The following is a 26,343-nucleotide window of genomic DNA, read 5'->3' as shown; positions in this document are numbered from 1 at the left end:
TATAATCCTTACGTGTCTGTAAAACACATACAGTACATCTCTCTGTATTCCAAGGAAGCATATACACCTCTGTCCTCTGTCTCTGTCTATTAGCACACTGCACACAGACCATTCACTCTCTCTCTCCATAAAACATCGGTCGGCCTCTCTCTATAAATCAGGATATACTCTGTGAAATAACGGAGCAGCTGAACAGTAACTCATTCAAGACATGAAGACTTCTGATTGTGGAAAAAGGAATGTCCAATTCAACATTTAAAAAATATATATACATTTTACCTTTATTTAACTAGGCATGTTGGGGCGGCAGGGGTAGCCTAGTGGTTTGAGCGTTGGACTAGAAACCAGAAGGTTGCAAGTTCAAATCCCCGAGTTGACAAGGTACAAATCTGTTGTTCTGCCCCTGAACAGGCAGTTAAACCCACTGTTCCTAGGCTGTCATTGAAAATAAGAATTTGTTCTTAACTGACTTGTACATCTTAAAGGGGCAATTTGGGATTGATACATCACTTTTTGGACTTTTAAATGAATGGTATATATCCCCAAAAAGAAGCAGGAGAAGAGGACTGGCCACCCCTCAGAGCCTGGTTCCTCTCTAGGTTTCTTCCTAGGTTCATGGCTTTCTACGGAGTTTCTTCTAGGCACAGTGCTTCTGCATCTGCATTGCTTGGTCTTTTAGGCTGGGTATCTGTATAGCACTTTGAAACAACTGCTGATATAAAAAGGGCTTTATAAAATACATTTGATTGATTGATTTGATTGTTTGAATCCCAGATTACGCTTTTAAGAAAAAATATTATCATAGTGATCTAATTTGTAAAAAATCTTCTAACTTTCTTTCAACAGTCGTGGACAAAAGTTTTGAGAATGACACAAATATTAATTTCACAAAGTCTGCTGCCTCACTTTGTATGATGGCAATTTGCATATACTCCAGAATGTTATGAAGAGTGATCAGATGAATTGCAATTAATTGCAAAGTCCCTCTTTGCCATGCAAACTGAATCCCCAAAAAACATTTCCACTGCATTTCAGCCCTGCCACAAAAGGACCAGCTGACATCAGTTCAGTGATTCTCTCATTAACACAGGTGTGAGTGTTGACGAGGACAAGGCTGGAGATCACTCTGTCATGCTGATTGAGTTCGAATAACAGACTGGAATCTTCAAAAGGAGGGTGGTGCTTGGAATCATTGTTCTTCCTCTGTCAACCATGGTTACCTGGAAGGAAACACGTGCCATCATCATTGCTTTGCACAAAAAGGGCTTCACAGGCAAGGATATTGCTGCCAGTAAGATTGCACCTAAATCAACCATTTATCAGATCATCAAGAACTTCAAGGAGAGCGGTTCAATTGTTGTGAAGAAGGCTTCAGGGCGCCCAAGAAAGTCCAGCAAGCGCCAGGACCGTCTCCTAAAGTGGATTCAGCTGCGGGATCGGGGCACCACCAGTATAGAGCTTGCTCAGGAATGGCAGCAGGCAGGTGTGAGTGCATCTGCACGCACAGTGAGGCAAAAACTTTTGGAGGATGGCCTAGTGTCAAGAAGGCCAGCGAAGAAGCCACTTCTCTCCAGGAAAAACATCAGGGACAGACTGATATTCTGCAAAAGGTACATCGATTGGACTGCTGAGGACTGGGGTAAAGTCATTTTCTCTGATGAATCCCCCTTCTGATTGTTTGGGGCATCCGGAAAAAAGCTTGTCCGGAGAAGACAAGGTGAGCGCTACCATCATTCCTGTGTCATGCCAACAGTAAAGCATCCTGAGACCATTCATGTGTGGGGTTGCTTCTCAGCCAAGGGAGTGGGCTCACTCACAATTTTGCCTAAGAACACAGCCATGAATAAAGAATGGTACCAACACATCCTCCGAGAGCAACTTCTCCCAACCATCCAGGAACAGTTTGGTGACAAACAATGCCGTTTCCAGCATGATGGAGCACCTTGACATAAGGCAAAAGTGATAACTAAGTGGCTCTAGGAACAAAACATAGATATTTTGGGTCCATGGCCAGGAAACTCCCCAGACCTTAATCCCATTGAGAACTTGTAGTCAATCCTCAAGAGGCGGGTGGACAAACAAAAACTCACAAATTCTGACAATCTCCAAGCGTTGATTATGCAAGAATGGGCTGCCATCAGTCAGGATGTGGCCCAGAAGCTAATTGACAGCATGCCAGGGTGGATTTCAGAGGTCTTGAAAAAGAAGGGTCAACACTGCAGATATTAACTCTTTGCATCAACTTCATGTAATTGTCAATAAAAGCCCTTGAAATTCTTGTAATTAAACTTCAGTATTCCATAGTAACATCTGACAAAAATATCTAAAGACATTGAAGCAGCAAACTTTGTGAAAATTAATATTTGTGTCATTCTCAAAACTTTTGACCAGGACTGTATATCCCCACCCATCTCACCTCCCTCCCCATTCTCTGTCTCTCTTATTTTTCTCCCCCCTGTGCCTCCTTCCCACCCTCCATCTCCTCTTCTTCTCCCATGTCTGTGCAGGCCAGAGACAGGGGTCTGGGACTGTAGCCTGACTGACAGGTATGCAGGCCTCTCCTTTAGCTCTGCTTGTGTGGAGCTGCTGCTTGCCTGCTAACAGAACAGAGGCGGTCAGATAAAGCAGCCGTGTCCTGGGCTGGCTGACTCCAGATTAAAGGACAACATTCTGGGCATTCCTTTCTGCTGAGAGCATCCATCCCGTCTGGCCCAACTCACTCTCTGCTACACACTGGAGAGGAAATGGCAAACAGGCAGGCAGAACAGGCAGCACAGGCAGCACAGGCAACACAGGCAAACAGGCAGCACAGGCAGAACAGGCAGCACAGGCAGACAGGCAGCATATGCAGACAGGCAGAATAGGCAGCACATGCAGAACCGGCAGCATAGGCAGGCAGGCAGAACAGGCAGCACAGAAAGCAGCCATGCAACAGATCCTCCAAGACAAGGCAAGCTCCACTGACCGAGCACATCCACCTTCCTCCCTCTCATGTTGCCTCTCTCGTTCTCTCTTTTGTTGCCTTTCTCTCTCTCACTCTCCCTTTCCCTCTGCCTTTCTTTCTCTTTCCCTCTAGCTCTCTCTCTCCCTCTCTTTCCCTTTGCCTCTCTCTCTTTCCCTCTGCCCGTCTCTTTCTCTCTCTCTTTCCCTCTGCCTCTCTCTCTCCCTCTCTTTCCCTTTGCCTCTCTCTCTTTCCCTCTGCCCGTCTCTTTCTCTCTCTCTTTCCCTCTGCCTCTCTCTCTCCCTCTCTTTCCCTTTGCCTCTCTCTCTTTCCCTCTGCCCGTCTCTTTCTCTCTCTCTTTCCCTCTGCCTCTCTCTCTCCCTCTCTCTTTCCCTTTGCCTCTCTCTCTTTCCCTCTGCCCGTCTCTTTCTCTCTCTCTTTCCCTCTGCCTCTCTCTCTCCCTCTCTCTTTCCCTTTGCCTCTCTCTCTTTCCCTCTGCCCGTCTCTGTTCTCTCTCTCTTTCCCTCTGCCTCTCTCTCTCCCTCTCTCTTTCCCTTTGCCTCTCTCTCTTTCCCTCTGCCCGTCTCTTTCTCTCTCTCTTTCCCTCTGCCTCTCTCTCTCCCTCTCTTTCCCTTTGCCTCTCTCTCTTTCCCTCTGCCCGTCTCTTTCTCTCTCTCTTTCCCTCTGCCTCTCTCTCTCCCTCTCTCTTTCCCTTTGCCTCTCTCTCTTTCCCTCTGCCCGTCTCTTTCTCTCTCTCTTTCCCTCTGCCTCTCTCTCTCCCTCTCTCTTTCCCTCTGCCTCTCTCTCTCCCTCTCTCTTTCCCTTTGCCTCTCTCTCTTTCCCTCTGCCCGTCTCTTTCTCCCTCTCTTTCCCTCTGCCTCTCTCTCTCCCTCTCTCTTTCCCTTTGCCTCTCTCTCTTTCCCTCTGCCCGTCTCTTTCTCTCTCTCTTTCCCTCTGCCTCTCTCTCTCCCGCTCTTTCCCTTTGCCTCTCTCTCTTTCCCTCTGCCCGTCTCTTTCTCTCTCTCTTTCCCTCTGCCTCTCTCTCTCCCTCTCTCTTTCCCTTTGCCTCTCTCTCTTTCCCTCTGCCCGTCTCTTTCTCTCTCTCTTTCCCTCTGCCCGTCTCTTTCTCTCTCTCTTTCCCTCTGCCTCTCTCTCTCCCTCTCTTTCCCTTTGCCTCTCTCTCTTTCCCTCTGCCCGTCTCTTTCTCTCTCTCTTTCCCTCTGCCTCTCTCTCTCCCTCTCTCTTTCCCTTTGCCTCTCTCTCTTTCCCTCTGCCCGTCTCTTTCTCTCTCTCTTTTTCCCTCTGCCTCTCTCTCTCCCTCTCTTTCCCTTTGCCTCTCTCTCTTTCCCTCTGCCCGTCTCTTTCTCTCTCTCTTTCCCTCTGCCTCTCTCTCTCCCTCTCTCTTTCCCTTTGCCTCTCTCTCTTTCCCTCTGCCCGTCTCTTTCTCCCTCTCTTTCCCTCTGCCTCTCTCTCTCCCTCTCTTTCCCTTTGCCTCTCTCTCTTTCCCTCTGCCCGTCTCTTTCTCTCTCTCTTTCCCTCTGCCTCTCTCTCTCCCTCTCTCTTTCCCTTTGCCTCTCTCTCTTTCCCTCTGTCTCTCTCTCTCCCTCTCTCTTTCCCTCTGCCCGTCTCTTTCTCTCTCTCTTTCCCTCTGCCTCTCTCTCTCTCCCTCTCTTTCCCTCTGTCTCTCTCTCTCTCTTTCCCTCTGCATCTCTCTCTCCCTCTCTCTTTCCCTCTGTCTCTCTCTCTCTCTTTCCCTCTCTCTCACTCTCCTTCTGCATCTCTCTCTGCCTCTCTATCGCTCTTTCCCTCAGCCTTTTTCTCTCTCTCTTTCCCTGTGCCTCCATCTCTCTCCCTCTGCCTCGCCTTCTCACCTCTTTCCCTCTACATCTCTCTCTATTTCCCTCTGCCTCCCTCTCTCTCTCTTCCTCCATCTCTCTCTTTCCCTCTGCCTCTCTCTTTTCCTATGCGTCTCTCTCTGCCTCTCTATCGCTCTTTCCCTCAGCCTTTTTCTCTCTCTCTTTCCCTGTGCCTCCATCTCTCTCCCTCTGCCTCGCCTTCTCACCTCTTTCCCTCTACATCTCTCTCTATTTCCCTCTGCCTCCCTCTCTCTCTCTCCCTCCATCTCTCTCTTTCCCTCTGCCTCTCTCTTTTCCTATGCGTCTCTCTCTCCCTCTGTCTCTCTCGCTTTCACGCTCTCTCTCTCCCTCTATCTCTCTCTTTCCCTCTGCCTCTCTCTTTTCCTATGCCTCCCTCTCTCTCTCTCTCTCTCTCTCTCTCTTTCCCTCTGCCTCCCTCTCTCTCTCTCTATCTCTCTCTTTCCCCCTGCCTCTCTCTTTTCCTATGCCCCTCTCTCTCTCCCTCTGTCCCTCTCTCTCTCTCCCTCTGTCTCTCTCTCTCCCTCTGTCTCTCTCTCTCCCTCTGTCTCTCTCTCTCTCTCCCTCTGTCTCTCTCTCTCCCCCTGTCTCTCTCTCTCTCTGTCGCAGCGCTGTGTCCAGTACAACTGTACTGTTAAAGACTGGACCAGTGTGGAGCGCTAAAGAGATCATTGGGCAGGCATTGTGCCCTGTTAATAGAACCTTAAACTACCTCCATCCCCCCTTCTCCCCCTCAGCCAGTACTATCCACCCACCCCAACCCAGCACTATTCCACTATTGCCCCAGCCAGCGTCTCTCTTTGATATCCCCTGTGGAATTAAAACAATCGAGACACAATGTGATTAGTCGTAAGCTTGGCTGATGGGCTTGGCCGGGGTCCCGTGTTTACATTCTCTCTCTCAAAGGAATCTCAGGATGAAAGGACCCTGCCTTCAACACAGCCTGCGTCCCAAATGGCACCCTAAATGACACCCTATTTTCTATGTAGTGCAATACTTTTGACCATGTGGCCCACGGCCACATTCTTTTCTACCATGTAGGGCTCCCGCCCCAGTTGGGCTGACACCTTTAAAAGGACCAGTTCCACCAAACGTTTGGCTAAGGACAAAATGCCGATAAAGAAAGTCGCACACTCCATATTTAAACTCCCAGAAATGTAATGGGTATTTACCAACGTCTCGGCATCCCTGTGTCTTCCTCAGGGCCATTTAGAGTTTCTACAGTTGAGGTCGGAAGATTACATACACCTTAGCCAACTACATTTAAACTCAGTTTGACAGTTCCTGACATTTAATCCGAGTAAACATTGCCTGTCTTAGGTCAGTTAGGATCACCACTTTATTTTAAGAAAGTGAAATGTCAGAATAATAGTAGAGAGAATGATTTATTTCAGCTTGTATTTCTTTCATCACATTCCCAGTGGGTCAGAAGTTTACATACACTCAAATAGAAATTTGGTAGCATTGCCTTTAAATTGTTTAACTTGAATCAAACGTTTCAGGTAGCCTTCCACAAGCTTCCCACAATAAGTTGGGAGAATTTTGTCCCATTCCTCCTGACAGTGCTGGTGTAACTGAGTCAGGTTTGTAGGCCTCCTTGCTCACACACGCTTTTTCAGTTCTGCCCACACATTTTCTATAGGATTGTGGTCAGGGCTTTGTGATGGCCACTCCAATACCTTGACTTTGTTGTACTTAAGCCACTTTGCCACAACTTTGGAAGTATGCTTGGGGTCATTGTCCATTTGGAAGACCCATTTGCGACCAAGCTTTAACTTCCTGACTGATGTCTTGAGATGTTGCTTCAATATATCCACATATTTTTCCTGCCTCATGATGCCATCTATTTTGTGAAGTGCACCAGTCCCTCCTGCAGCAAAGCACACCTACAACATGATGCTGTCACCCCCGTGCTTCACGGTTGGGATAGTGTTCTTTGGCTTGCAAGCCTCCCCCTTTTTCACCCAAACATAACGATGGTCATTATGGCCAAACAATTCTATTTTTGTTTCATTAGACCAGAGGACATTTCTCCAAAAAGTACGATATTTGTCCCCATGTGCAGTTGCAAACCGTAGTCGGACTGTTTTATGGCTGTTTTGGAGCAGTGGCTTCTTCCTTGCTGAGCGGCCTTTCAGGTTATGTCGATATAGGACTCGTTTTGTTGTGGATATAGATACTTTGTACCTGTTTCCTCCAGCATCTTCATAAGGTCCTTTGCTGTTGTTCTGGGATTGATTTGCACTTTTCACACCAAAGTACGTTCATCTCTAGGAGACAGAACGGATCTCCTTCCTGAGCGGTATGACGGCTGTGTGGTCCCATGGTGTTTAGACTTGCATACTATTGTTTGTACAGATTAATGTGGTACCTTCAGACGTTTGGAAATTGCTCCCAAGGATGAACCAGACTTGTGGAGGTCCACAATTTTCTTTCTGAGGTCTTGGCTGATTTCTTTTGATTTTTCCATGATGTCAAGCAAAGAGGCACTGAGTAAACATGTCCTGTTTAGATAGACACTTCACCATGCTAAACATGTTCTGTTTAGATAGACACTTCACCATGCTAAACATGTCCTGTTTAGATAGACACTTCACCATGCTAAACATGTCCTGTTTAGATAGACACTTCACCATGCTAAACATGTCCTGTTTAGATAGACACTTCCTCATGCTAAACATGTCCTGTTTAGATAGACACTTCACCATGCTAAACATGTTCTGTTTAGATGTACTTCACCATGCTAAACATGTCCTGTTTAGATAGACACTTCACCATGCTAAACATGTCCTGTTTAGATAGACACTTCACCATGCTAAACATGTCCTGTTTAGATAGACACTTCACCATGCTAAACATGTTCTGTTTAGATAGACACTTCACCATGCTAAACATGTCCTGTTTAGATAGACACTTCACCATGCTAAACATGTCCTGTTTAGATAGACACTTCACCAAACATGTCCTGTTTAGAACACTTCACCATGTCATGTCCTGTTTAGATAGACACTTCACCATGCTAAACATGTCCTGTTTAGATAGACACTTCACCATGCTAAACATGTCCTGTTTAGATAGACACTTCACCATGCTAAACATGTCCTGTTTAGATAGACACTTCACCATGCTAAACATGTCCTGTTTAGATAGACACTTCACCATGCTAAACATGTCCTGTTTAGATAGACACTTCCTCATGCTAAACATGTCCTGTTTAGATAGACACTTCACCATGCTAAACATGTCCTGTTTAGATAGACACTTCACCATGCTAAACATGTCCTGTTTAGATAGACACTTCACCATGCTAAACATGTCCTGTTTAGATAGACACTTCACCATGCTAAACATGTTCTGTTTGGATAGACACTTCCTCATGCTAAACATGTCCTGTTTAGATAGACACTTCACCATGCTAAACATGTCCTGTTTAGATAGACACTTCACCATGCTAAACATGTCCTGTTTAGATAGACACTTCACCATGCTAAACATGTCCTGTTTAGATAGACACTTCCTCATGCTAAACATGTCCTGTTTAGATAGACACTTCACCATGCTAAACATGTCCTGTTTAGATAGACACTTCACCATGCTAAACATGTCCTGTTTAGATAGACACTTCCTCATGCTAAACATGTTCTGTTTAGATAGACACTTCACCATGCTAAACATGTTCTGTTTAGAAAGTAAGCTCAGCAGTCAGATAGCCAGTAGACACCACTATTTTCAACAGTCACTTTGACTTTTAACCTTTTCTCTTTCAAAAGAAAATTGACATGAAAGACAACAACCCTCACCGCAGGCCAAGAAAGACAACAACAATACCCTCACAGCAGGCCAGGAAAGACAACAACAATACCCTCACAGCAGGCCAAGAAAGACAACAACAATACCCTCACAGCAGGCCAAGAAAGACAACAACAATACCCTCACAGCAGGCCAAGAAAGACAACAACAATACCCTCACCGCAGGCCAAGAAAGACAACAACAATACCCTCACCGCAGGCCAAGAAAGACAACAACAATACCCTCACCGCAGGCCAAGAAAGACAACAACAATACCCTCACAGCAGGCCAAGAAAGACAACAACAATACCCTCACAGCAGGCCAGGAAAGACAACAACAACACCCTCACAGCAGGCCAAGAAAGACAACAACAACACCCTCACAGCAGGCCAAGAAAGACAACAACAACACCCTCACAGCAGGCCAAGAAAGACAACAACAATACCCTCACAGCAGGCCAAGAAAGGAAAGAAGACTCAGAGTTAGTCACAAGCTTACAGTAGAGAGCAGCCGCAGCATAAACTGTATACAGTTATAAAATGGAGCGCAACAGTTGCCAAAGTATGCACAGCGTACAGGAATGCTGCATGGGGCCCTCTCCCAGCGAACAAAGACAGCACAGTCAGCCTCTTTCCCCTCAGTGCTATAGCTACCACATCCGCTCATCATTAGTTGGAAAATTCCTCATATATGCTGTAATTTTATTTTCTTCATTGCTGTTACAGGCAAGGCTTTAATATCCAGATGCCATTAACCTCCGCACTCCCCCCCAATCATTCCCCCTTTTCTCGACCTGAACCGTGGCCAAGAGCCCGTCAACAATTAACACAGATGGGGCCTGAAGTGCAGGGGGTGCGCTGCCTGGCTGGCTGGCTGTAGGGGTTACACAGGAAATACCAAATAAGACGTTCACTGTGCATTGTGCTCTCCACCGCTGCCTGTGTGTGTGTTTGTGTATGTGTGTACTGCCTGTGTGTATACTGTGTGTGTGTGTGTGTGCGTGTGTTCTGCTTGCGTGTATACCGTGTGTGTGAGTGTGTGTGTGTGTGTGTGTGTGTGTGTGTGTGTGTGTGTGTGTGTGTGTGTGTGTGTGTGTGTGTGTGTGTGTGTGTGAGTGTGTGTGTGTGTGTGTGTGTGTGTGTGTGTGTGTGTGTGTGTGTGTGTGTGTGTGTGTGTGTGTGTGTGTGCATTCATATCCTCGTGCGTGTGTTTGGGGACAGCCCTCTTCTCCCGCTGCAGTTGGAGCATGGAGAGAGAGGAAGAAAGAGGGAAGTTTTCCCTTTTCCGTTGAGGATATATCTAAACATTCCCAGAGAGGGCTGCATGTGCTCTGCTGCATGATGTGTGGGGTTTTTCCCTTTCCAAACTAAGCTGAGTTGTTGCCTGAGTGTCTCTCCAGAGTGGAAGCACATTGTCTGACAGTGAGAACATAAAGGACTGGAGTCAGACAAAACCTTCCAATGAGATTCATCCTTGGCTATGACTGAGAAATTCATTTTAAAGCGTTTTATTTTTTCCTCAATTCTCACACAGTAGTGGATTAGACTGATGTTGTCTGTTGAGGTACTGGGTCTCAAGAGACATGGAACGTACTGATAAATGTATTGATTACTTATCATTACTGGCACGGCCATGAAATTCAAGATAGGGTCATGGGGAATTCAAAAAAGTGAAAACAGAAAGCACTGAGTCATTGAATAAGAGACATCTGACTGGCTTCTAATCAAAATCTGGATCCTAAAATGACTAAAAGTGGTGAGTAACCGGTAAGTGGTTTCCCCACCCACACTCATAGTTGAACTGAAATGTGTGCAATCATGCTTACTTAAGAGTTTTTCACACTCAAACTGACCTCATCTAATTCAACACTACTTGTTGTGGAGCCGCGCAGCGTACGGCGACAATGTCAGACAGGAAAAGTGTAGCCTGGTCCCAGATCTGTTTGGTCATTGTCACAGAGCTAGCAAGAGGGCACAAACAGATCTGGGACAAGGCTACACTTTTCGTGCTGCGCGGCGACAACAAGTAGTGTTGTTGTCGTGGGAGTCATCTGGAGTCTGTCACTTCCTGCCCGGCCAACGGAATGAATTCCTCATGTTGGCAACACCTAGCGACCGACCAGCCGACCACTTCTCAGGTCAGCTTGCTGCTTGCACCCGCTGGCTTGTTCTGAATGTTCCCTGTATCTATGTGGAGAAACATACCCCACACTAACACCTGTATCTATGTGGAGAAACATACCCCACACTAACACCTGTATCTATGTGGAGAAACATACCCCACACTAACACCTGTATCTATGTGGAGAAACATACCCCACACTAACACCTGTATCTATGTGGAGAAACATACCCCACACTAACACCTGTATCTATGTGGAGAAACATACCCCACACTAACACCTGTATCTATGTGGAGAAACATACCCCACACTAACACCTGTATCTATGTGGAGAAACATACCCCGCACTAACACCTGTATCTATGTGGAGAAACATACCCCACACTAACACCTGTATATGTCTCTTCACCCTGGGTATTACAACAACCACCGTTTATTTTGGTAGCTGCAAATATGTAACAACAATCAGTGGGAATGAAGCAACGCAGTGCACATGATGCTTCCCCGAGAGAGAGAGCGAGTGTGTGTGTGTGTGTGTGTGTGTGTGTGTGTGTGTGTGTGTGTGTGTGTGTGTGTAATTCCATTCATGGGACAATCCAGTCAGTCTGCTTCCCATTATAACGACTGGCCGTGGTATGAATGGACGGACAGGGAAACCCCCACAGGCCGAATCAATTATAATAATGAGCCACTATATGGTTCTAAATATGCCTTGAGGAAACAGACCATTAGGAGTTTGTTCTGGTGTGGCCAAAGCGTCTTGCGGCGGGGGACAAGATCTCATAGCTTTTGATTTAGGGACCAAAATACATAAAAAAAAAAACATATTTCCCCTCAATGTGCTGCATGTGCTTATAAGAAAAGCAAAAGGTTGATAATCCTCAGTTTGATGGGAGGAAAAGGGACATGGTTGTCTCTTTTCCTCTTTCCTAAGCCATCAGCTTAACTCTGCAGCTTTACACATCGGCTTGTCACTCAGAGACAGACAATCAGGTGTCAGGAGGCTGAGGTCATTGTAAAACAACAAACAAAGCATTGGACCCCCAGCTACTCCCAGGGTCAGCCTGATCTGCACCCCCGAGCCACCCGATGGGTGGTCCCCGAGTCCCCCTTTCACTCAGGGGAGGAACTGTCAGGGGGCCTCTGAGGGATGCAGCAACCCCATCATACACACACACACACACACACACACACACACACACACACACAACACAAAAGAGAAGTTGAATTGTCATAAACCGTCAACTGCCTTTCTGAATTAAACCAGTTTCAGTTAAGGAAAGGAAAATCCAGAAGAGGCCCTTTTTGTACCTTATGCAAATTCAGCTCTCATATACTCTGTAAGAAAGCAGAATATGAATCATATTGATTCATATCCTGACTGTGATGGAGACAGAACAGACACATCTTCTATTCAGAGACAGCATTTCTCAGTGCCCTGGGTAGTTTGGAATGAGTCAAGCGGAGCCAGGTGTGGTAATGAGTTGTATGTACCTGGGCTGCTTCGCTGCCCCTCCTGCCTGTAACTGTGCCCCTTTAGAACTAGACAGGCCATTCTCAGTGCCCTGGGTAGTTTGGAATGAGTCAAGCGGAGCCAGGTGTGGTAATGAGTTGTATGTACCTGGGCTGCATCGCTGCCCCTCCTGCCTGTAACTGTGCCCCTTTAGAACTAGACAGGCCATTCTCAGTGTGTTGGTAACTGGCAGGTATCATCCTCTATCATCGGACAGAAAGGTACAAATCCTACTATGAGTGTGTGTGTGTGTGTGTGTGTGTGTGTGTGTGTGTGTGTACTGTGTCTCTAACTGTGAATGGGTTATGTTTTTGCATACTGAGTGAGAGCACAGTCACGGCAGGGCATTCTTTATCTGAGCCAGAGGAAACATCACTGGGGAGGGAGATAGGGGGATTCCAGACACACACACACACACACACACACACACACATACAGGAACATTAATCTGGAACCCCCACACACACACACGTAAGCACACAAACACACACACACACACACACAGGATCTGTATTTCTGTCACCGATGCCTAAGGTGGATTCCCAGGTTAATTTCCAGAACAGAAGCTCTAACTGTCAACCTAACAAAATGTTGCCATGCCCCGTCTATCATAAAATAACTGAAACCAGCTAATAGAACCACAGAGCGAGACCCCGACTGAAAGCATGACCGAGTCTGGCCAGGCCAGGTACACATTGGATGACACATCTTAACTTGACTGTTTGTTCATTTCTCTAGGTAGTGCTTAATAAAGTTGATCCTCAAACATTTAGAAATGAAACAACAATGCCTCCCTTGGTTATATTTGGCCATCTTTACTTTGTATAAGTAATATAATAGTATACATATTTGTATATTCAGATCACTATTCCCACAGATAAATGAATGTCCTCAGTTAGTCCTGAAATACCCTTGTTAAGATCTGCTAATCTAATAACGTCTCATCTCTCCGTGCTTCCATCCCTTTCAGACCTTCTCCCTCGCTCTGTCATCCTCTGTCCTGCTATCTCTGGACATCAGAGCCCAGTGCAAGACAGTCCCACTTCAAAGCCTTGATGGAAGAAGGGTAGGCGGAGGAGGATTAAGGGGGGGTGGTATCGCTGACTCAATCTCTCTCCGTCCCCCCGCCAGGCTCCCTCCCTCACTGTCTATTTCATCCTTGTCACGTCCACTTCAGGGATTCCTGAGACTTGCGTCTCTTCAGCCCTTCCTTCATTCTCACTCTGCACACCCCATATCGTTTACTGGCCTTCTCTCTGCCGTGCAGGCTGGTGCCCTTTCAGTGCCCGCTACATCACATTAGCCGCTTTTCATCTGTGTCCCAGGAGACCATCCTGCCTTCTCTCTCTCGTTCTGTCTGTCTCTCTCTCGTTCTGTCTCTCTCCCTCTCGTTCTGTCTGTCTCTCTCTCGTACCGTCTCTCTCTCTCGTTTTGTCAGTCTCTCTCTCTCGTTCTGTCTCTCTCTCTCTCTTGTTCTGTCTGTCTCTCTTGTTCTGTCTGTCTCACTCTCGTTTTGTCTGTCTCGCTCTCTCGTTCTGTCTGTCTCGCTCTCGTTCTGTCTGTCTGTCTTTCTCATTCTGTCTGCCTCTCTCTCGTTCTGTCTGTTTCTCTCTCGTTCTGTCTGTCTTTCTCTCATTCTGTCTATCTGTCTCTCTTTCTGTCTGTCTCGCTCTCTTTCTGTCTCTCTCTCATCCTGTCAGTCTCTTTCTCTGTCTGCCTGTTACACTCCCCATTCTACCTGAGGGACTCCAGACTTCAGACTGACACCAGAAAACGCTCGGTCTGCTTCCCAAATGGAACCCTATTCCCTTATAGTGCACTACCTTTGACCAGGACCCATAAGCCCAACTGTGCACTATATAGGAAATAGCGTGCCATTTGGAACACAGGCTATGTTTTACTGAGCTGGTCTACCAATGAGAAGATAAGTATCCTGAGTGGGAAGTGAGAGTGAGACTATAAAACATTGGGACATGAGGCCATAGAACATCCCAATGTCTTGATGAGAGAGGGTGTGAGAGAGAGAGACAGAGAGAGGCCACTGGGTAAAGGGTGACTTCTTCTCAGAATCCCAAATGGCACCCTATTCCTTTTAGTGCACTACTTTTGATCTGGACCCTGTGGTACGCGCACACATACAGTAAGTGGAAGTTCACCCAATTGGAGAAATAAGAGCGCACCAACCGACCAATAGCAGAGGAGCAGAAAATTTGATAAAGATGGACAGAGAGAGTGAAAGAAGAGAAGGAGGGAGGAGGAGAAAAAGAGGGAGATCAGGTTTTCAGAAGAAGGGTCTGAAGCCAGTCGTTGGTCCCAGAAGAACAAGTATTTTGTTTTGGAGAGGGCTGAGGTAGATATTCTTTAAAAAATATTATTTACATTGGGAAGTAACACACACAGTCCCCATACATAACCTCTGTTATGTCATCTCTTAGCTATCTGTTTTACCTGATATTAATCAGACGTATGCTGCTTGAGACTATGGGGTCTGGCTAGTGAGCCTGTAGGAAGAGGAACCAGGCTGGCTATATGTAACAGACTTGTGTCAAGTATGTGAAATATTTTGGGAGGTTTGGTTTTCCATGTATAATTGAACCACTGGAATAGTACAAAAAGTGCAACCCAAGGAAAATCAAGCGCCTCAAATACTTTCCAAAAAGTATTTGACTTAGTCTATTATATATCCTTTAGCCAGAAACTGGTATAACCTGGTATAACCTCATACCTAGGCTATTGTGAACAGTGCATATAAACCTGGTACAGCAACAATTCAAAGTTAGCCTTAGTTGGAGTGACCGTAGAATTCTATGGGATTCACCTTACTGAGTAAAGTATTTATCATCATTTCATTTGAACGAATCAAACAACTGCGAGGCATGGCTCTGTGCTTGAGGTGTGCTAGTGTACTGGGAATATTCACCAAATACCTATTTTCTGTGTTAATTTACAAGATGATAACTAACTAAATAGACTTAGAATTTGTATATATATATATATATATATATATATATATATATATATATATATATATATATATATATGTATGTAATGTAATGAAACAGCAGGGCCTTCGACATTCGAGCCCGAGGTGCGGCGCGCTATCGGCTGTGCCGCAAAAGCATGCTCAAGCGGCAGAGTCGATTTCCGCGCTTATAAACCCAGGGTCGTTACAATATGTTTAATATCAGTTGATTATGACGAGACTAAATTATCTCTGTGGATAAAATCTCACTACAATAGTTTTTTGGAGTGATTGAGACTTTTTCAGTGATAAGTACAATTAATATTAGCAGAACAGAAGCACCGCGCAGTTCTGTTCAGCTGTGGAAGGACGCGCCACACCCGGCACACAGCCTACATCAGCTGGTGAGCTGCGGGGAAGCAAGCTTTCTCCTATTACACACATTACGCAGGCTACTTTCTTGTTTCTCCGTAGCTAACCAGTCAGCCTTCTAGTTAGCTACCCTTTGCCTGGGCAAGCTGCTTTACTAAATGAAAAACAATTGCAGCATTATGTTTAATAGTAAAACAAGTCTAGCTATGTTTTTCTCTCCCTAGAGTATAGGAAAGTCTTTAAATTTGTAGTCTTGCTCAACCCTCACACTTTCGCCACTGCATTTCAAAGCCAGGTTCTGTAGCCAAAGTACTAGCCAAGTCTCCCTCTGTTCCTCGGAGAAACGGCTTGATTTAGAATAAGGCTGTACGTAACAAAACGTGGAAAAAGTGAAGGGGTCTGAATTCTTTCCGAACACACTTTCCGAAGCACATGGAAGTCAGTGATTTGTTTACTATAGGTTAATGAGGCAATACAAATGTGATATGACTAAAATGTAACTAAAATGAAAGGGCATTTAGTTGACTAAAATGGCCCAGTGTTTTCATAATTTTTACAATAACTAGACTAAATCAGTATTCAAATGACAAAAATGTGACTAAGAAAATCGAACAAAAAGAGTGTCAAAATGAACACTGGATCAAGCCGGTTAAGCCAATGCCTACAGTGGGGCAAAAAAAGTATTTAGTCAGCCACCAATTGTGCAAGTTCTCCCACTTAAAAAGATGAGAGAGGCCTGTAATTTTCATCATAGGTACACTTCAACTATGACAGAGAAAATGAAAAAATAAGAATTGAGAAAATCACATTGTAGGATTTTTTATTTTTTATTTCTTCAAACCAAGCTGCTTACCTATTGCAGATTCAGTCTTCCCAACCTGGTGCAGGTCTCTGGTGTCCTTTGACAGCTCTTTGGTCTTGGCCATAGTGAGGTTTGGAGTGTGACTGTTTGAGGTTGTAGACAGGTGTCTTTTATACTGATAACAAGTTCAAACAGGTGCCCTTAATACAGGTAACGAGTGGAGGACAGAGGAGCCTCTTAAAGAAGAAGTTACAGGTTTGTGAGAGCCAGAAATCTTGCTTGTTTGTAGGTGACCAAATACTTATTTTCCATCATAATTTGCAAATAAATTCATTAAAAATGATTGATTTTCTGGATTTTTTTTCTCATTTTGTCTGTCATAGTTGAAGTGTACCTATGATGAAAATTACAGGCCACTCATCTTTTTAGGTGGGAGAACTTGCACAATTGGTGGCTGACTAAATACTTTTTTGCCCCACTGTATGCATGGCTCAAAGAAGGCAACGGGAATGAGATTGGTACTGGTATAATGTTAAAATGCTCACCTACGGAGGTCAGGGCCATCTGAAAGCTGTATATTCTGGTGTTTTAACAGTTTATAAGAGGTTTATAACAACGTGTATAACAGTAAGGTTCTCACCACGGAGGTCAGGGCCATCTGAAAGCTGTATATTCTGGTGTTTTAACAGTTTATAAGAGGTTTATAACAACATGTATAACAGTAAGGTTCTCACCACGGAGGTCAGGGCCATCTGAAAGCTGTATATTCTGGTGTTTTAACAGTTTATAAGAGGTTTATAACAACGTGTATAACAGTAAGGTTCTCAACACGGAGGTCAGGGCCATCTGAAAGCTTATTCTGGTGTTTTAACAGTTTATAAGAGGTTTATAACATAACAGTAAGGTTCTCACCACGTTTATAAGTTTATATAACAACGTGTATAACAGTAAGGTTCTCAACACGGAGGTCATGGCCAGGTTTATAACAACGTGTATAACAGTAAGGTTCTCAACACGGAGGTCAGGGCCATCTGAAAGCTGTATATTCTGGTGTTTTAACAGTTTATAAGAGGTTTATAACAACGTGTATAACAGTAAGGTTCTCAACACGGAGGTCAGGGCCATCTGAAAGCTGTATATTCTGGTGTTTTAACAGTTTATAAGAGGTTTATAACAGGTGTATAACAGCAAGGTTCTCAACACGGAGGTCAGGGCCATCTGAAAGCTGTATATTCTGGTGTTTTAACAGTTTATAAGAGGTTTATAACAACGTTTATAAGTTAACAGTATTCTCAACACGGAGGTCAGGGCCATCTGAAAGCTGTATATTCTGGTGTTTTAACAGTTTATAAGAGGTTTATAACAACGTGTATAACAGTAAGGTTCTCAACACGGAGGTCAGGGCCATCTGAAAGCTGTATATTCTGGTGTTTTAACAGTTTATAAGAGGTTTATAACAACGTGTATAACAGTAAGGTTCTCAACACGGAGGTCAGGGCCATCTGAAAGCTGTATATTCTGGTGTTTTAACAGTTTATAAGAGGTTTATAACAGGTGTATAACAGCAAGGTTCTCAACACGGAGGTCAGGGCCATCTGAAAGCTGTATATTCTGGTGTTTTAACAGTTTATAAGAGGTTTATAACAGGTGTATAACAGTAAGGTTCTCAACACGGAGGTCAGGGCCATCTGAAAGCTGTATATTCTGGTGTTTTAACAGTTTATAAGAGGTTTATAACAACGTGTATAACAGCAAGGTTCTCAACACGGAGGTCAGGGCCATCTGAAAGCTGTATATTCTGGTGTTTTAACAGTTTATAAGAGGTTTATAACAGTAAGGTTCTCACCACGGAGGTCAGGGCCATCTGAAAGCTGTATATTCTGGCAAGACCGAAGTCGGCCAGTTTTATCTGTCCTCCACTGGTGACCAGGATGTTCTGGGGTTTCAGGTCCCGGTGAACCACACGGTGTGAGTGCAGGAAGTCCAACCCCTGCAGCAGCTGGTACATCATATCCTGTTAGGACACATGGACATTCAGACACAGTCTTAACAGGTACAACATGACACATGGGCACTGAGAAAATACACCTGATATCCCTGACAGAGGATGCAATGGTTCAGCATCATTGGTTTCTCTTCTAAATCAACCACCAACAGGCCTCAGAACAGTGAAAACTCTCACAGAGAGAAGTTAAATCACTGAGGCCTTGTAGGCGGTGCAGCAGCCTGTCGACTAGGAAAAAAGAGAGCGTGTCCCTTTAAAGCCTTTGTGTGGCAGATGCTGATAACTGACACGACTGTGGAGAGAGAGCAGGGCAGGAAAGACATGTTACTGTGGGGAGTAGTTCTTATCTGTGTTCCAAATGGCACCCTGTTCCCTATAAGCCCTGGTCAAAAGTAGTGCACTACAAAGGGAATTGGGTGCCATTTGGGAGGCAACCTTGATCTGTTGGTGGTGGGCCTCTCTCTGCCTCCTTCCCTACCCACCCTGCAGCTGTCTGGGCCAAGCTGAGGAGGATTGATCGTTGTAGATCCACTAGTTCAAGCTGTAGCCAAGGACGGCCCCACAGGCCCTAATACCCACAAGCACTCAGTCCAGGAGAGGGAAAGAAAGGAGAGAGAGAGAGAGAGAGAGAGTCTGAGAGGAGGGATAAACGGCCATTTCCTCATTCTGGTGGAAACTCTCAGCCCAGCCACAACAACATAAGGACTGAGGGTGATAGTGGCAGTGGGGGCTTTTTGAGTGATAGACACAGAGAGATTGGGGCAGATTAAAAGAGAAAGAGAGGGAAAGAGAAATGGAGAGGGAGAGAAAGAGGGGCGCTTTCACAGTTGCGACATGAATCGGCCTGCTGCTGGGGTTGCAGCAGGCGGCGGTGCGGCCTACCCCCCCGAAACCCGTCGCCAAGACCTCACAAGTGACATGGACCTGGGCCCGCGCGGGGCTCCATTCACTGACCCTAGCAGCTGGTGAGTGATTAAAAGAGCTGAAACAATGAGCTGCACACTCAAGAAGAAAACATTAGCAAACGGCGCGGGGTGACCAGGGTCAAGGGGAGGGGACTAGAGCCTCTCACAATGCATGGAATAGGGACAGGACCCTGGATGTGTGTCTGTGTATTAGAGAAGATACAGGGCAGAGGGAATTTGTGTGTGTGGCAGGCCAGAGAGCGTAAACAGGCCTTCCTTTTTGAATATCCATCCACCCATGACCTAGCAGGTCAACAGACAGGGGCAGAGGCAGTTATTTAGGGAGCTGACACAATGGCACCGCCCCCACAAGTTCCTCTCTGTTTGCTTTAAATGGCCATTTGCGCCATGTTTCCTTTCAACAGCATTTCCTACAAAACCCCAATTATCTCAGAAGTGTGACTCGAGGACAAACATACAAACAACAACCATGCCCCCTCTATGCTCCATCTCCTCTCTCCTGTTTCAGTTCATTCATATAACAGTCATACAGTACATGATGCAAGTGAAGATTCATGATGCAGAGTTTATCCATTTTAGTTGCAAATAGCAGTGAATAGCTTGTAGGGCTGGGGATAATGTCAAACTATCAGACTGACATTAATATCTAATCTCTCATCTGCAGATGAGAGAAAAAACCTGACTTGGTGCAAACCAATGTCACAGGAGGTGACACAGAGCAACAAGATACCCAACAACCTAACCGTCTAGGACAGCAGCTCAGCCAGAGAAAGCTGGCTAGGAAACACAAGGCAAGCGACCAAAGCTCCCCAAAAAAGAAAAAAAGACCTGAAAAAAGAAGAGTACCCAAGAAAAAAAGACCTGAAAAAAGAAGAGTACCCAAGAAAAAAAGACCTGAAAAAAGTAACCCACATAAAAAAAGAGTCAAAACATTGCTTCTCTGAGTGCAGCCCCTTTTCTCATGCTAATATGCAAGAGGCGGCCATATTGTTTATTGTAGCTGGGCACAATACAGGACATCTGCCAGTTAGCGTTAGTGTAATTCCCTCCCTATGCTTCATTAACCAGCCTTTTACAGGCCTGGAGACGAGGGACAGATGAGGGTTCTGGGGGGGGGGCAGCGTCAGACCAGCCGTACTCCCCAAGGCTGGGGGAGAGAGACCGGCCGCTTGATGTCCTTCCAGCTCATTTGATTCCCGGGGCCTCTTTCATCAATTACCATGCGGTGGGTCTGACTGGAGGCCTGAAAGGGGTCAGGAGGAGTGGATGGACAGGCTGGGCTAGGGTGAGATGGGCAGTGGGGGTTGGAGGGGTGGGCTGGTGCGGGCTGGAGGGGTGGTCTGCAATCTGGTGTCCTCTGGTCTGGAGGGGTGTAAATGGAGTAGTTGGGGGGCCGGGGTTTGCAGTGTCCACTGTCATGGAAATAAAAGGGACGGTGCCGCTGTCATCTTGCACTTGATCGTTATCCATTGTCCCTCATCCCTCCAGATGCTGTTTGGATGTTGCGAATGAATGGGGAAGATCTCACTCCCACCCAACAAGTGGTTTTCCATACTTGCTTTGGAGTCTATGTGGTTCGGCTGAGTAGGCCTCGATGGTAAAGCTTGCTTCAAGAATACATATCCAGTCGACTATTCCACAAAAACAGCTGCATTTTGAAAAGCTACACTGATGTACAGTATATGAAAACACCACCACAGGGTTCACGTTCACTCATAGACCATAAAGCTGACCATTTGCTGTGAACAGACAATAGTCACAAAGTTAACACTAAGGTCTATTAAATATCCTCAGGTCAGCTCTGACACCTATTACAGCTGAGGAGTCATGGCAATATTACATTTACATTTACATTTAAGTCATTTAGCAGACGCTCTTATCCAGAGCGACTTACAAATTGGTGCGTTCACCTTAAGACATCCAGTGGAACAGCCACTTTACAATAGTGCATCTAAATCTTTTAAGGGGGGGTGAGAAGGATTACTTTATCCTATCCTAGGTATTCCTGAAAGAGGTGGGGTTTCAGGTGTCTCCGGAAGGTGGTGATTGACTCCGCTGTCCTGGCGTCGTGAGGGAGTTTGTTCCACCATTGGGGGGCCAGAGCAGCGAACAGTTTTGACTGGGCTGCGCGGGAACTGTACTTCCTCAGTGGTAGGGAGGCGAGCAGGCCAGAGGTGGATGAACGCAGTGCCCTTGTTTGGGTGTAGGGCCTGATCAGAGCCTGGAGGTACTGAGGTGCCGTTCCCCTCACAGCTCCGTAGGCAAGCACCATGGTCTTGTAGCGGATGCGAGCTTCAACTGGAAGCCAGTGGCATATTAAGCCCTGTCACAGGAAGTGGAACACAACACCTATCTGATTGACAACATTAGAGAAAGAGGAGACAGGAATCCCATTGGGAAATACTTTTTTTCTTGGGTACTCTCCCCAAAGCCAACACCTCCTTTGGCCGCCTTTCCTTCCAGTTCTCTGCTGAGAATGACTGGAACGAATTGCGAAAATCACTGAAGTTGGAGACATATTTCCCTCACTAACTTTAAACACCAGCTATCTGAGCAGCTAACCGATTGCCGCAGCTGTACATAGCCCATCTGTAAATAGCCCACCCAATCTACCTACCTCATCCCCATATTGTTTTTATTTACTTTTCTTCTCTTTTGCACACCAGTATTTCTACTTGCACATCACCATCTGCTCATCTATCACTCCAGTGTTAACTTCTTCGAGATAGGGGGCGCTCTTTTAATTTTTGGATAAAAAACGTTCCCGTTTTAAACAAGATATTTTGTCACGAAAAGATGCTCGACTATGCATGTAATTGACAGCTTTGGAAAGAAAAAACTCTGACGTTTCCAAAACTGCAAAGATATTATCTGTGAGTGCCCCAGAACTAATGCTACAGGCGAAACCAAGATGACATTTCATACAGGAAATGGTCCAGATTTTGAATGCCCTGTGTTCCAATGTCTCCTTATATGGCTGTGAATGCGCCAGGAATGAGCCTGCACTTTCTGTCGTTTCCCCAAGGTGTCTGCAGCATTGTGACGTATTTGTAGGCATATCATTGGAAGATTGACCATAAGAGACTACATTTACCAGGTGTCCGCCCGGTGTCCTCCGTCAAAATTATTGCGTAATCTCCAGGTCCATGCGCGTTCCATTTTCTTCAGAGGAGAAACCAAACTGCCATGAATGATTTATCATCGATAGATATGTGAAAAACACCTTGAGGATTGATTCTAAACAACGTTTGCCATGTTTCTGTCGATATTATGGAGTTAATTTGGAAAAAAGTTTGCGTTGTAATGACTTAATTTTCGGGTTTTTTCTTACCCAAACGTGATGAACAAAACGGAGCGATTTGTCCTACACAAATAATCTTTTTGGAAAAACTGAACATTTGCTATCTAACTGAGAGTCTCCTCATTGAAAACATCTGAAGTTCTTCAAAGGTAAATGATTTTATTTGAATGCTTTTCTTGTTTTTGTGAAAATGTTGCATGCTGAATGCTAGGCTTAATGCTATGCTAGGCTATCAATACTCTTACACAAATGCTTGTTTAGCTATGGTTCAAAAGCATATTTTGAAAATCTGAGATGACAGTGTTGTTAACAGAAGGCTAAGCTTGAGAGCTAATATATTTATTTCATTTCATTTGCAATTTTCATGAATAGTTAACGTTGCGTTATGCTAATGAGCTTGTGGCGATAATTACACTCCTGGATACAGGTTTTTTCGTAGCCAAACGTGATGAACAAAACGGAGCGATTTGTCCTACACAAATAATCTTTTTGGAAAAACTGAACATTTGCTATCTAACTGAGAGTCTCCTCATTGAAAACATCTGAAGTTCTTCAAAGGTAAATGATTTTATTTGAATGCTTTTCTTGTTTTTGTGAAAATGTTGCATGCTGAATGCTAGGCTTAATGCTATGCTAGGCTATCAATACTCTTACACAAATGCTTGTTTAGCTATGGTTCAAAAGCATATTTTGAAAATCTGAGATGACAGTGTTGTTAACAGAAGGCTAAGCTTGAGAGCTAATATATTTATTTCATTTCATTTGCAATTTTCATGAATAGTTAACGTTGCGTTATGCTAATGAGCTTGTGGCGATAATTACACTCCTGGATACAGGTTTTTTCGTAGCCAAACGTGATGAACAAAACGGAGCGATTTGTCCTACACAAATCATCTTTTTGGAAAAACTGAACATTTGCTATCTAACTGAGAGTCTCCTCATTGAAAACATCTGAAGTTCTTCAAAGGTAAATTATTTTATTTGAATCCTTTTCTTGTTTTTGTGAAAATGTTGCATGCTGAATGCTAGGCTTAATGCTATGCTAGGCTATCAATACTCTTACACAAATGCTTGTTTAGCTATGGTTCAAAAGCATATTTAGAAAATCTGAGTTGACAGTGTTGTTAACAAAAGGCTAAGCTTGAGAGCAAATATATTTATTTCATTTCATTTGCGATTTTCATGAATAGTTAACGTTGCGTTATGGTAATGAGCTTGAGGCTATAAATAGGATCCCGGATACGGGATTGCTCGTCGCAACAGGTTAATTTGCTAAATTGTAATTACTTTGCTACTATGGCCTATTTATTGCCTTACCTCCTCACGCCATTTGCACACACTGTATATAGACTTTCTTTGTTTTCTATTGTGTTATTGAATGTACGCTTGTTTATTCCATGTGTCCATGCGTGTGTTGTTGTTGTTTGTGTCGCATTGCTTTGCTTTATCTTGGCCAGGTCGCAGTTGTAAATAAGAATTAGTTCTCAACTAGCTTACCTGGTTAAATAAAGGTGAAATAAAACATTTAAATTTTAAAAAAGAGGAACGTATAACGCCCCACACAGCAAACTTTCGACCAATCGCGTTCATGCTGTCATGCTGCGTCACGCGGTTGCTAAGCTAATCTTCACGCTATTCTCAAAGTCAGGGTATGAATCAAAATGCCTGCTTATTTTCCTTGAAAGTATGTAATGTCACTATTCCAAAACTATATGATATGATAGAGAACGAAATAACTCTCTCATATCTCGGAAAATATTTGTAATATTGAACCCAATTGACTCCCATTCACTCCTTGAAGGAGAGCTCTACTTGTCACAGAATTGCACAGAATTGCACCACGCGGCTCATTGATGACGCATGGGCAACGTACACAACGTTTCCATTTCCTCAAAAGTCCTCAATCAGACAGCCCCAAATGTGTTCGCTTTCGGTGAAGGGTCGAGGAGGTACTCAGATCCAGACTACGGTTATGAAACACAAGCTGCTTTACGAAATTAAAAACAATAGCAGCATTAAGTTTAATTGTAAAACAACAGTCATGTTTTTCTCTCCCTAGAGTATAGAAAAGTCTTTAAATTTGTAGTCTTGCTCAACCCTCACACTTTCCCTAGTGCATTTCATAGCCACGTGCTGTACTAGCCAAGTCTCCCTATTTTCTTCAGAGAAACAGCTTGATTCTAGCCATTATCATTCATGTATTGGCGGACCGCATTTTACACATTGGTGACTCGGGCTTGGATTCGAGCACAGGGGACTTGGAACTTGATTCGGACTCGAAGTTTAGTGACTCGAAAACATCAATGGGCAAAACAGTCATTATTAGCTCCAGTTCAAAGTCATTATCCCCCATTCTACTAACATCAGAAGCCTCCTCCCTAAGTTTGTTTTATTCACTGCTTTGCCAGACCTGATGTCCTAGCTGTGTCTGAATCCTGGCTCAGGAAGGCCACCAAAAATCATGAAATTTCCATCCCCAACTACAACATTTTCCGATATGATAGAACTGCCTAACCCCCGTTGGGGTTGCAGAGTTGCAATCTACTGCAGAGACAGCCTGCAGAGTTTTGCCATAATATCCGGGTCTGTGCCCAAACAGTTCAAGCTTCTACTTTTAAAAATCCACCTTTACAGAAACAAGTCTCTCACCATTGCCACTTGTTATTGACCCCCCTCAGCCCACAGCTGTGCCCTGGACACCATATGTGAATTGATTGCCCCCCATCTATCATCAGAGTTCGAGAACCTACCAGGTACAACCCTAAATCCATAACCATGGGCACCCTCTTAGATATCATCCTGACCAACTTGCCCTCTAAATACACCTATGCTGTCTTCAACCAGGATCTCAGTGATCACTGCCTCATTGCCTGTGTCCGTAATCAATGTCAAAAGCTCCCTAAAACACTTCAGCGAGCAGGCCTTTCTAATTGACTTAGCCAGGGTATCCTGGAAGGATATTGACCTCATCCCGTCAGCAGATAATGCCTGGTTGCTCTTTAAAAGTGCTTTCCTCACCATCTTAAATAAGCATGCCTCGTTCAAAAAATGTAGAACGAAGAACAGATATAGCCCTTGGTTCACCCCAGACTTGACTGCCCTTGACCAGCACAAAAACATTCTGTGGCATTCTGCATTAGCATTGAATAGCCCCCGCAATATGCAACTTTTTATAGCAGTCAGGAACCAATATACACAGTCTGTTAGGAAAGCTAAGGCTAGCTTTTCCAAACAGAAATGTGCATCCTGTAGCACTAATTCCAAAAAGTCCATGAAGAATAAGAGCACCTCCTCCCAGCTGCGCACTGCACTGAGGCTAGGAAACACTGTCACCACCGATAAATCTACGATAAATCAACGATAATCGATCATTTCAACAAGCATTTTCTACGGCTGGCCATGCTTCCACCTGGCTACCCCTACCCTGACCAACAGCTCTGCACCCCCTGCAGCAACTTGCACAAGCCCCCCCCCCATTCTCCTTCACCCAAATCCAGACAGCTGATGTTCTGAAAGAGTTGAAAAATCTGGATCCCTACAAATCAGCTGAGCTAGACAATCTGGACCCTCTTTTTCTAAAATTATCCGCCGAAATTGTTGCAATCCCTATTACTAACCTGCTCAACCTCTCTTTCATATCGTCTGAGGTCCGCAATGATTGGAAAGCTGCCACGGTCATCCCCCTCTTCAAAGGGGGAGACACTCTAGAACCAAACTGTTATAGACCTATGTCC

General features: G+C 44.8%; 1 protein-coding gene across 1 annotated transcript in view; it reads right to left on the bottom strand.

Annotated features, from left to right (window-relative positions):
- LOC115131318 (cyclin-dependent kinase 6) overlaps positions 1-26,343 on the bottom strand; it is a 106,647-nt gene that overhangs the window by 65,826 nt on the left and 14,478 nt on the right. The window contains exon 4 of the mRNA XM_065020312.1: positions 18,224-18,391. Coding sequence (XP_064876384.1) covers positions 18,224-18,391 — 168 coding nt within the window. The remainder of the gene's footprint in view (positions 1-18,223; positions 18,392-26,343) is intronic.

The sequence above is a fragment of the Oncorhynchus nerka genome, linkage group LG7 (assembly GCF_034236695.1).
Source record: "Oncorhynchus nerka isolate Pitt River linkage group LG7, Oner_Uvic_2.0, whole genome shotgun sequence".
NCBI lineage: Eukaryota > Metazoa > Chordata > Actinopteri > Salmoniformes > Salmonidae > Oncorhynchus > Oncorhynchus nerka.
Note: the sequence above shows the minus strand (reverse complement) of the source record. Positions and strands in the feature narration are given on the sequence as shown.